The sequence below is a fragment of the Syngnathus leptorhynchus genome, chromosome 8 (assembly GCF_054491065.1).
Source record: "Syngnathus leptorhynchus isolate UIUO chromosome 8, UIUO_Slep, whole genome shotgun sequence".
Taxonomy (NCBI): Eukaryota; Metazoa; Chordata; class Actinopteri; order Syngnathiformes; family Syngnathidae; genus Syngnathus; species Syngnathus leptorhynchus.
Window position 1 is genome coordinate 8973414 of NC_141202.1, and position 13047 is coordinate 8986460.

General features: G+C 35.9%; 1 protein-coding gene across 2 annotated transcripts in view; it reads right to left on the reverse strand.

Moving 5' to 3' along the window:
* Window positions 1–12986, reverse strand: part of bckdhb (branched chain keto acid dehydrogenase E1 subunit beta) — a 31470-nt gene extending 18484 nt beyond the window's left edge. Inside the window, exons 1-5 of one of the 2 annotated variants that reach the window (XM_085918890.1) lie at window positions 12586–12986; window positions 11189–11266; window positions 10336–10404; window positions 4283–4416; window positions 2892–3047 (exon numbers count right to left, since the gene is read on the reverse strand). In XM_085918890.1, the coding sequence (XP_085775016.1) occupies window positions 2892–3047; window positions 4283–4416; window positions 10336–10404; window positions 11189–11266; window positions 12586–12781 (633 nt within the window). In that variant the 5' untranslated portion in view covers window positions 12782–12986. The remainder of the gene's footprint in view (window positions 1–2891; window positions 3048–4282; window positions 4417–10335; window positions 10405–11188; window positions 11267–12585) is intronic. The other variant, XM_085918889.1, reaches the window with a different exon arrangement.
* Window positions 12987–13047: the final 61 nt, after the last annotated feature.

Here is a 13047-nt window from a genome sequence, read left to right on the forward strand (position 1 = left end):
TTTACAATTAAAATCATCTTTTCTGAAACCTGCTACTAGAAGTTTAACACCTACAGTGTACTGCAGCACGGGGCACTGATGTTTTCGATTCGATTCGATTCGATTCGATTTCGATTCATATCTTTATTTCGAACATCCAAAACAAAAAGAAAATTAAGCAAAACAGATAGCACTTGAAGTGCCATATATAAGTCCATACAACAAACAAAAAAATAAACCAACAAACAGAAAGAATAATTATTTTAAATATAATAAATAATAATAATACATAAATAAATAGACCAATAAAGAATGCTCGAAAAGGAGTAGGAGGAAGCATAGCTTTTTAGATTCCTACCCCTTTTTCACTTTATCCATTAAACCAGTGATTCAACATATACTGTAATTCTACCACAGAACGCAAGTAGACACACTTTCACACTTATTTTCTGTTTCATTTTTACTTGCATGTAGCCCTTTGGCACTTTTAGCCTTTGTACTCGCTAAACAACATATTTTTGTACATTCTTTTAAACTGGTGGATATTTGGACTTTGCTTGAGTTCCTCACTTAGATTGTTCCATAGTTTGACCCCGGTTATAGTGATACAAAAACGTTTTAAGGTTGTTCTTATGTTTAAGATTTTGAAATTGTGATGCCCCCTTAACTTATAACCTCCGTCCCGATTCCAAAATAAGTTTTGGATATTTTCTGGTAGTTGTTTTGCTTTCGCCCTATACATAATGATTGCTGTTTGATAAGATACTATGTCGGTGAATTTTAATAGTTTGGATTGTATGAAAAGTGGATTTGTGTGTTCTAAGTAGTTGACTTTATGAATAGTCCTTATTGCTCTTTTCTGCAGAATGATAAGTGGCTGTAGTGAAGTTTTATAAGTATTCCCCCAAACCTCAACACAGTAATGCAAATAGGGCAAGACAAGAGAACAGTAAAGTGTACGAAGTGAATGATAATCCAGTAATTCTTTTGCTTTGTATATAACTGCCATGCTTCTTGAAATTTTAGACTTTACGTGTTCGATGTGTGGCTTCCAACTCAGCCTGTCATCTATTATAACCCCAAGAAATTTGTTTTCCTGCACTCTTTCAATTTCAGTCCCATCTATTTCTATTCGTATCTTTTTGTTCTTTTTGCCAAATACCATAAACTTGGTCTTACTTACATTTAATGATAATTTGTTCCAATCGAACCACATTTTGATTTTTTTCATTTCCTCATTCAACACTGATTCCACTTGTTGAATGTTGTCACCTGAACAAAAGATATTTGTGTCATCTGCAAAATTTACGAGTTTTAGTTCTTTAGAGACTTTGCACATGTCATTTATATACAAAATAAATAATTTAGGGCCTAAAACTGATCCTTGTGGAACACCACAGGCTATGTCCAAATATCCAGAGCAGTGATTACCCAACTTTACATATTGTTGCCGTTCTCGCAGATAATCTTTTATCCAGTCTAATACTAATCCCCTTATCCCATATTTTTCTAATTTATTAAATAGTATTTCATGATTAATTGTGTCAAAAGCTTTTTTGAGGTCAATGAAAACTCCTACTGCATGTCGTTTGTTGTCTATTGCATCGGTGATTTCCTCGATTGATTCCATTAATGCCTGCGCTGTTGATCTGTTTACTCTAAAACCATATTGGTTCTCAGCAAATAATTTATATTTTTCCAAAAATCCATCCATTCTACTGTTAAAAAGCTTTTCCAATATTTTTGAGAGTTGTGGCAATATTGAGATAGGTCTGTAGTCTGTAAAGTTGTGTTTGCTACCAATTTTATAAAGAGGAATGACCTTAGCAATTTTCATCTTCTTTGGGAATGTACCAGTTAAAAATGACAAGTTACAGATGTACACAAGTGGCTTTGAAATCCCCTCAATGACTTGCTTAACTAACATCATATCAATCCCATTGCAGTCAGTAGATGTTTTATTTTTGCATTGTTTTACAGTGTTAATAATTTCATTTTCATCAACTGCCTTCAAAAACATTGAGTAAGGATTCCTTTCTATTAATTTATCTCTGTTGCCTGCATCTGGCGCTGGAATCGGTATGTTTTTTGCTATTTGAGGCCCAACATTTACAAAGAACTGATTAAAACTGTTTGCCACTTCTTCCATATTATAATTTTTAGTATCATTTATAACAAAATATTTAGGTAATTTGTGTTGTTCGGTACCGTCTCTAATAATGTGATTTAGGAGAGTCCATATCCCCTTGATATTATTTTTATTATCCTCTAATTTATTTTTATAATATTCTTTCTTACTTAATCTTATAATATTAGTTAATTTATTCTTATATCTCTTATATTTATTTTCAGCGCACTTTGTTCTCTGTTTTATGAAATTCCAAAAGAGTAAATTTTTCTTTTTACAGGCATTTACTAATCCTTTTGTCAACCATGGACTGTTCTTATATTTAGTTTTTTTATTATATTCCTTGATTGGACAATGCTTATTATATAATAAAGTGAATGTAGTCATCAATTTATGGTAAGCATTATTTACATCTTTTTCTTTATATATTGCATCCCAGTTCTGTTCCATTAATTCATGTTTTAGAGTACCAATTGTCTCATCTGTCCTAATTCTTCTTTGTTGCTTATACACCCCACTTTCAGATTTGAAATTATTATCATACACTGTGAACACTGGAAGGTGGTCAGTAATATCAGTAATTAATATCCCGCTTGTTGTCCTGTTTTCTATTATATTGGTGAATATGTTATCTATCAGAGTAGCACTCTGTGATGTTACTCTAGTAGGTCTAGTGATTGTAGGAAAGAGACTGTTCATTTGGTATTTTATCCATCAACCAACAATGAAGCATGCTTTTGAAATCTATACAATTGGGAAACTGTAGGGTGCTTGAATGGCTAACCTTAATGCCCGGACAATGGGCGAAGAAAGCCTCTGGGCTTTGGGAATGGTACAGGGATCCATGGCCGACACATCCCCAGGGAGCCCGAATGGTGAGGTTGCCACAATCAAACAAGTTACCAGAGCGGTAGCGGTACTTGGCAGCTTCATTGACAATCTATAAAGAGAGCGATATGTTAGTTCCAATAATAAATGTTAGGTGGCAATACAACAAATGGAAAGGTATTTTTGCTGCACCAGGAAAAAAAATATTGTCTTACTTTTAGGTTCTAAAAGTGTATGTTGGTGTCAATTCCATATACAGCAGCTGAAATAAGTATTTAACACCTCACCGTGTTTAATCACGAAATAGATTTCCAAAGGTGCTATTGACATTATTTTCACCAGATGTTGGAAACAACCCAAGTAATCCATACATGCAAATAAGTCAGAACAGATCAGAAACTCATTTCAGTGTAATAATGTGAAATGACACAGTGAAAACATTAAACATGGCACTTGATATTTATTTAATACCTTGTACAAAGGTATTTGTTTGTCATGACAACTTCCTGTATGGAGAAACTAGTTGCATGTATTGCTCTGATGTGATTTTGGCATATTCCCCCCACACAAGCAGTCTTTAAATTAGGGATATTAGGGATATATTAGGGAATTGAAATGCCCATCCTCGCTTCATATCATCAACCTCGTAACAAGGCTGGGGTGTGGGCTGTGGGTTGATGTTAAGTATTTATTTTCTGAATGATTGATCAATCGATTGAGTAACATGAGATGTATTTTAAAGTATTTCAACATTGGCCTCAAACACCATCAATGCATAATATGTGGCATGCAAGGATGACAGAGCAGGGACACACATTTATCTTGTGGATGACACCCATGGTAAGATATAAGGGGACTGGAGTGGCAACACCAATCTGAAGTCCACATGCTGGCTGTCAATTGGATTTAAAAATAATCCCCTCTCCTCATTTTTCTCTTATTCTCTGCATGACGCATATGTACTCACAGCTGACAACAAGGATAAAGCAGCTATTGGAAGGGAAGACGTATTTTTGGAATGTAGGCTAGCTAACTAAATATTGCAGCTGGGCTGGATAACCAGTGATGCAAACAAAAATGCTCAAATTTGGATTTCAAAGTGCATTGCATAGCACCACACCTAGAAAAAAAAAATAATCAGGAAAACGGAATAGCTGAAAAACAGTACAACATTGTATCTCTACAATTGAGGTCACCATGGTTTTCCGTCTTTGCGCATGTTTTAGAAATAATATATAAATGATGTCTGAATTCACTCTACATATATTTTAAATTTAATGGGAGGGTCCTGAGATCTTCTTAGAATGTATACATTACTTCACATGTATTGATAATTCATATTATTACCTGGTCGAATGCGGGATAGATGTAGTCTGCAAACTGGATCTCAGCAATAGCTGTGGCTCCTGCCACAGCTACACCAATACCGAATCCCACAATTCCCTGCTCACAAAGTGGAGTGTTGAAGACTCGATCCTTTCCTGGGGTGACATTGAGAGAAAAACATGTACATTGGCTACCTGCAAAAATCTAGAACATTGGTTGATTGAAATGACAATAAATGTAACATTTTAAAAGTAGGCTGTATAGGATGCACAATTCTCACAATTGGCGATTACCATAAAAAATATAACCTACAGTGCACTTGGCAGAGGTTTCCCCTTCTCCTCCTCTCACACATTTACCTGCTTGATTATTTCTGCTATGCAAGTAATGTTAAGTAATCTTATATTTCAAAATCCATCCCAAATAATAATAAAAAAAGATTTCCCTGAGACAGAAGCGTGCCACCGTGACTTCTGAGCTGGTCGCGAACCTTATGCAGAGCACTTATAGTATAGACAATCAATCATAATCACATCCCCGTGTAAGTCCATGCATTGCCTAGGATGGGAAAGTCACCCCTGCCAACACGGTTGTCACATATTGTTGGCAGGTCTAGTATCGCTGTGTGATAGCAGCGGCAACTTTGAAAGCTACATTGCAGAGCGGTGTTTTGACTGGAACGGACACAATTTTCTATCCCAGCTCTGTTAATTTGAGGTTGTAAAATTGAGGTCATAAAAGGCTAAAATAAGTATAATTATGTAGCAGATTTGAAACGTACTGATATGGGTAACAATGGTAATCATTTAAAACATAAACGACTACACACAAAAAAAGCAATTATTGCATACGTCTGTTGCATACACTCTAACTAAAATTCTTAAATTCAATAATCACTTGGCATGATGTTTCATTTGACCAGTTTGCAAAAAAAGGCAAGAATCTAAACAGTAGACATTTTTTATGACAGCAATACTACTACAGCACTCTGAAAATGCAATGCAAGCTTTTAAATGTAACAAACCTATTCAGTGATCCAGACTGAGTTAAGAAAAAAAATATATGATGGAAAAACAGATCCTATTTTTGACAGGGATTCCATTTTCCCTTTCACCACCCTGTAATCTAAAATGCAGTCGGAAGAATGTGCACTCTAAAATTTGGATTAAGATAGTTATTTTTGCTTTTTGCTTTGCTTTCTTTGTCTGTCACAAACCTGGATGAAAAGTTCAATGATCAAAGTGAGTTTATTAGTCTAAGTTTGAGTCAACCGCATGTGAAGGTGACTAATGTGTGGGTGTTGTCAAAGTATTAACATCAGCCAGCTACTGCACTGAATCTGAAACATTCATGGCCACACAGACAACTGGCATTAGAAAATGTATATTTTACCTGTGTTGGGCTAAAATAAACAATGACGGTGATAAACCTCATTAAAGCCATAGGCATTTTCAACGATAATTCAAATTGGATAATTTATACAATTCATTAAAATATTGACAAGTCACAACTTTGTCTTGTTTGCATTGAAACAAATGTTTACGAAATGTATTATTCAGAGATGCAAGTTCGTTTGTTTAGATTATGTATTTTCTGTTCTTACTCCAAATCAGCCCTCTCTAGCCGATCAGATTTTCATAATACGTAATGTAGTACATTTCGTAATATTTAAGAATTACAGGTTAGGGTCAACAACAGGTGGATTTTTTTTTTTTTAAGAAACGTCATCGTCAAAGCTATACATTATAATGCTCAATGCATAGTAAAATCCGTACTGTGCAAGTTTTTATAGGTCAAAATAAAAAAAATAAAAAATTAAAGTATTGCAACAACCTTAAAAGTAAAGACGTTTAGGGACACAACGCGGTCTCGGATGAAACTTTCCTGTTGACCAGTGTAACTGAAGAATAATGATAGTTTTGGTTTTGATGAAAGCTTTAAAAGTTTTAAAACTGAGGGCCAAAGAGGTGTTTTCAAAAGCAATGAATGTTGCATTCTCATCAGGGATCGTTCAAAGTCGCCAGTCACCAAAGGGTCGCCAGACATTTGCCTTTCTTGTTGCAGGAAAAATCACCTCGACTCTTAGCAACCTTGAACGAACCCTAATGATCTCTGATGTCAACGTATATTTTGCAACCCTTGCCAACAGTTGAAAATGTTTGTCCCTCAGAGGGATAGGAGCTTGAGATGTGAGAGAGAGCATAGTGACTGCATGGTTAGCCTTGTTGCCTGGCAGTAAGAAGACTCTGGGTTCAAGGCAAATAGTGTGACGTAAAAGGGTTCTCTCTGTTGTCAGCCAAGTTCTCTTTCAGGTGCACTGGCTTCCTTCCGTCCAAAAATATGTTTGGTTAATTGTAGTATGTGCTGTATGTGTGAATGTAATGGGATGTGCATCTAAATATTCTGAAATTTTGATGCAAATCTAATGAAAATGAACAAAACACATTCCCATTTGTTATTAATTTGTTGTTATAAACAAGTGACGCTTAAAAGACTGGTGGTTGTGGTGGTGGGCTTTCCCTAATTTGGAGGAAACCCTGCTCACCTAACTGTCTAAAGTCTCTGCGAATTTCTCCACTGCTACAAATTATCAGTCTACATAAAACCTTTACACCTGTTAGTGTCTTTGCAAAGAAATGGCAAAGCCGTCTAACCGTATGTTCGGCGGCACGGGACTGTGGGATATGCTACTCGACTATACTGTCGAAGATAAGGAGACTACCACATTGTTCTCCGTCTGTATGGAAACACAGGTACGTTCCCCTATTAATGTTTGATTCTTTTAATAAATCCAGAAACATTTTATTTTTTTCTTCCCCTTCCAAACATAGCTTACTTTATCCCCCATCGCTATGTTTTGCAATCCGATCTAAATGTGCGACATTGTATCTGGTCCTGTCGTTTTCGTATTGGCAAAACCGGTTAAAGGAGCAAAAAATTCCTTTTGTTGAAATATACACCTCCTCCAAGGACAATTTTTTTGACGGTGAATTCTAATTTTAATTCATATTGTTTTCTTTCTGGGTTATTTTTGCAACTTTTGAAAATTCAAATAAAAGCTGGTGGATGGAAACCAACTGTGTGTCAGCCATGTGACAGACTGTTGATCAGTACTCCATGTGCCCCGCCTCTCACCCTACGTTTGCTGCTTTTTGGCCAATGTGGAAAACTCTTCTGGTGAAACAATTTGTTGATTTGGATGTACCTGTATGCTTGGGGTCATTGTCATGCTGAAAGGTGAAATTCCTGTTTAGTTTCAGCTGTTTAGCAGACATCCAAAGGAATGGGGCCAAAATTGACCAATATTGAATTTCCCTCAACTTAACTGAAGCCCCTGTGTCAGAGAGAATGCAATTTTGTGGGGACATTTTTTGCAAAGAAAAATATGAAAAGACCTTTATTAATTTAATCTGAGCATAGTAAAAAGAGCCAGATATCTAAATATTTTTCACATACAGTGATACCTCATTTTTCACGGGAGATGCGTTCCAGAATCACCCGTGAAAAAGGAAATTCTGCAAAGTCTCTCGAAATTTAAACACCACTGTGTTGAAATTTCCAACACAGTAGTGTTTCTTGTTGGCCACGAGAAGGCATGAGTGTACACTAATTAGAAGTATGGTTTATCTTGCAAAGCACTGCAAAGTGTCCATCTTAAGAATTGCCACAATACACAAACCTTGGGGACAATATGCATAGTGAAACCAATTTCGAATTTCCTGTTGCATTGTGGTCCAGTACACAATCTTAAATTTTTATTAAACCATTCCGAGTAAGTTTACGCTACATAAACCTTTCCCATTCACTTAATAACTATTCCCACACTGTGCATGTATTGTACCTTTACAGTAAATAAAAGAACAAACACGTGATATTGTCACATGTCCCAACTCCTTCTGCACCAGTTGGTGCGCGTGGCCGGCTGCCGCCTCCTGCTCTTGAACTCAGTCACATACGCTGTGACGCACATTGCTCAGAGGCACGCGCGCTATCAGTGTGTATTTAAATGTCATTCTCCCTTCACTTATGAACCCGTGAAGTAACGCATTCACAAAAGATGAAGCGCGAAGTGGCGATTTCAATCGTGAACTATGAATTTAACAAGTTGATTTTAAAGTTTGAGAACTGAACTTTGAATTAGTTTGTGTAGAAAATGAACCAACACAGTTAACAGTCGTGCTTTTTTAAAAAAAAAAAAAAAAAAAGATGTTCAATACTGTTCCAGACATGTTCAATAAATGCTTTTCCAATTTTAAAACCATAATCGTGTAAATAATTGTAATATTGAAAAAAATAATGTGATTATGATTTTTACCCATAATCGAGCAGCCCTACTGCAGCCGCAACGCATAGATATTTGATTGAAATCCACAAATGAAAGGCCTTGGTTGCATTTGAAATTTTTTGGGGAATTGAACTGTTCAGATATGTGTCCCATATGGGCAAAAAAAATTGAATCAGGCTGCGGTGCGAACCTAGCCTGATAGTATATTTTTAGTGAGGTAATGCGATCCAAATGGTGATGGTGGACAGCCGAGATGAAAACATCATAAAAGCCATTCATATAGTGGCTTGCCCTGCATTAACCTCTTTTCTGTATCGTTGCTGCAGGTGGTAGATGTGTGCTTCTTCCCTTTCAGTGGTGAGAGGGATAAAAACAGCTTTGCGCTTGTCACTGTACACAAGGATGAGATGGAAAATAATGATCCCTCTCCAAAAGGTCAACATTTCTGACGTCAATGAAAACAAAGGCGAAGCCAGCTATTGTGCGATTGATTTGAGGCTCCACATCATCAAAAGACACAACCAACACAAACGCACTAAAATCAACTGAAAAAACGTGGAGGCTATGATTTTGGACGATTCTTCTCTGCATGATTGTATAAATCAGCAGAAGTGTTGCTATTTGGAGAAGATATTTGGTTGTTGGTTTAAAAGAATAGCAATACAACAACAACAATTTAAGATAAAAATGAAATGACAAAAACACACATGTTGTACACTGTTGTGTATGTGACCCTTTATGACATTACAGTCATGTAATAAGATCTTTCGGTTTATCTAGTAAGAGCTGAAAAGGCTCCACCATTCTACTTTAATGGCTTTCTTGATAGACGAAAAATAAAATTTAAAAAATCATACTTGACTGCAATTTAACAATCATTGGTGTTAAATAATGCTGTAATTGAAACAATACTTTTTTTTTTTTTAAATTCATACATAGATACAAACATCAAAAGTTGCAAACGACTAAAGCCTTACTCATTTCAGTCAAACATACACAAATGATGAAGTCAGCTTAATCACGTCATATCTACAGGAGCTGTCTAACTGTTGATAGACAGGCCCCTTGCATGTTTCAACAGTTGCTGTAGAAACGTGCAATGCATCAGTCTCGTGACAACTCCAGTCACAGGCATAGCAATTGCTGCTTCTCTGTTCATTTGTCCTGTCCCTTAAATGCTTTCAAAGCCACACAACATAGAAATAAATGCTATATATCGTGTTTTAATCATTACATATTACTGCAGTTCCCTTTTCACAGCTGACATTTAACTGATTGGAGCAAAGACACACAAGTCACAATAACTTAATCCCATTCAAGTTTCAAAGAAGTAATTGATGCTGTGGCGGTTAATGTAGTTAAACTTAATGTTTTAGTCAGGGCTAAAATTTATTTATACCTGCAGTACGTCTTTGCCATATCAGTTACAAGCAGTACAATAAACAATATGTATTTAATTTTCATTTCATTTCAATGCCACACAGATAAGATTATCAGGTACATACAATAGGCAATAACTCTAACAATAATTACAGCTGTATTGTTCATAGAGAACTGTCACATATTAGGTTTCTGGGGCTATGCTGAAGAAATATTTGCAAAAGGGTCCTTTTGGTCCTCTAGGTGAACAGTGAACTCCAAACTGGAGCCGCAGAAAGTGAAAGGGGTTTTTAAATACTCTGCTGCCATCTTGTGGACAATTAATGCAAAGCAGAGAGAAAGCTGCTGCTAACGTTTCATTTTGACTGTGAAGAAATAGATGGTGTTGGTTGAGGTGGTTTAAACTTACCGTATTTGTCTCTCAAACCGACTGTGCATCGGAACACTCCACCGAAAGCCACATCTTCCCCAAAGATGACTGCAAATAAACAACGCACAATTATATTTTGCTCTGCATGAGGGATGTAAAACAGTCATATAAACACTGAAAGCAGACTAGGGTCTGATTACATTGACAAAGTGAAATGGGCCCAGATTTAACAAAGAAAAGTTGTTAAGGAGCATTTAGCTCGAATGAATAAGGCATACGTGTTGGGTTTGGCATAAATCTCACAAATTATGCAAACAAAAACATAAAACAAGCATTTTTGAATCGGTAGCATTCAACTATTTTCCACCAGTGTCCATCATTCTTCAGCTAATGGTTTACAAAGAATTTTGAGATCAACTCTTCAATTTGATGAAGTGTTGAGATTGCAGTTCTTTTTGTGCACAATACTTCCCGAGAAAAAAGTGCACACACCCTCTGCATGGGTAATTTGGACACTATCAGCGAGAACTTTAATTAATACACTAAATGGTGTGGCTTGTTACAAGTGATCTAGATACACTAGCGTATTTAGATGACATGTGACAAGCTGCACCATTTTTTTTTTTTTTTATTTCAGTACAAGTGTCTGAGATGTTACACCAACAAAACATGTCGCTATGGATATTAAACTTCATATTCTCAGCTTTCTGAATGTAATAGTAGAATATGTAATATTGTTTTAAAAGAGGGATGAGTAAAATGAAGCATGAGGTTAACTTCTTGTTTTTCATGTTGAACAGGACTTTTGTCTAATATGATATACTGTGTAAAAACTAATACATTAAAAAAAAAAAAACATCTTTAAAAAAAAAAAAAAAAATTAACAAAATACCTGCTGTGGGGTCACTTGAAAGAGTGTTGTCCAAGGCACTTGTAATTGACTGGAAAAAATTCATCTTCTGTGTTGGTCCTACAATAACGTACACATATAAAAAGATCAACAAGAAAAATATTGCTTAATATACTTCTATCATAATCACCCAGTTACTTGTGTAAGATTAAAAATGAGAACACATGCTAGATCTTGATACAATAAATATTCAGTTGAAAATTTCCAAGGAATGCACAAAATCATTGGCTTCTAATTATTTGAGTTGAGTAAGGCAGGAAACGGGTTTTGGTTCGACAAAAGGAAGCGCATACTAAATTAGCGATACGTTGCACATTAGTTGCCATGTTCTTCTTCCATTTCTTTCTGTTTTCTTGTGGCGGTTGGCAAATACTTTTAGTACATTACCTGCCTACATTACCCTGTCCTCAGTGAGGTGCACAAAGTATTTGAGCGCACAGGTTGTAACTTGCAAAAACTGCAGAATTTAGACAGTACCTGTTAGGAAGTAAAGTAGTAGGAAAGTTAATACTTGGGCTTTCAGTTGACGGCAGCTTTTTATATAAATATAATTTATTATAATTCAGACATTGATGACTGAATGCATTAGAAATTTTAGAAGATAATTTCTAAAAACACACAAAGACTGAGAACCGTGTAGTGTGCTCCATTGTGAAGATACAGCGTTAAACTCTTTTGTCACACATTTGGGCATTTATTCTTACGAAGAAAATTACACAGCGTAAAGCCCCAATGAACATTTCATGGGGACAAGCGGTACAGATGATGGATGGATGGATGGATTCTTTTTGCTCTGATTTAAAAACCCATCATGATGCATACTTTGAATATAAGACATGGGTCATCTAAGAGTTTTCATCAACTATGTACTTTAATTTACAGGGAAAAAAATAGAAATTACTTTTTGATTTTAATTGTGTTGCTTAATAGAAACTAGTTTTAAATTTGATCGACAAGCTTACAAACGGTCCAGGTGTGGCAGTGCATTACTATCACAAACAGGTAGATTTTATTCTATAATTATATTAATTGTCGCTTTAACTCTTTCTCCCCATAGTTTATTGTCAAGAGGAGGCAAACATCCATTTTCTCAAATGCCAATTTGCAAATGCAATCCGTGTAGAACAGTGTATATGAAAGTTGGAACCATTCTGTTGCCAGCAGTAAAACACATAAATAAACAGAGACACAACAAAAACAATGAGAGAAAGAGAATAGATCTGATTAAATAGATCGGTTAATATTTTACGTGAACAGAAAAGGTTAGATTTTCTAAACAAACTGATATTTTACAATTTATATGACTGACAATAAAATATGGCATTCTTTTGTGCTCGGAGCGTGAGGCAAAAGCTAGCTGTCAGCTGCTAGCTACTCACCATACTGGGTCGGGACGAGGTCAGGCTGGAAGGTAAAGTGTGCTGCATGTCTACGCTGTGTTTTGGGATCGGAGTTGCAGTTCGGTGACAGTTTCAGCAATGCAGGTCCAAATGGGCTTTGCGGTACCGTCGATGCATAGGAGACAGAAAGTTTAGAGTATACACCTCGAAGGAAAAGTCGTGCTGCAGCCGCCATTATTGTTTTGACCCGTCAATACGGAACCAAACTACGAAGATCGTCTATTTAAACTGACCACCTCTATAAACCAAAGAGCCTTAGCTGATAAAACAAGTGATCTGTAACCTTTTGGTTTTTGTTTATTCAATCTTACTTTTCTACGAATGAAAAAATTATGCATTTATGTAAGTGGTTTTTTTTGTATCACTGTTGCAAAAGTGGACCCTCTTAATTCTTTTAAGCATGGGTAGTTCAGAAACATACAGTGATTTGATTGGTTAGAA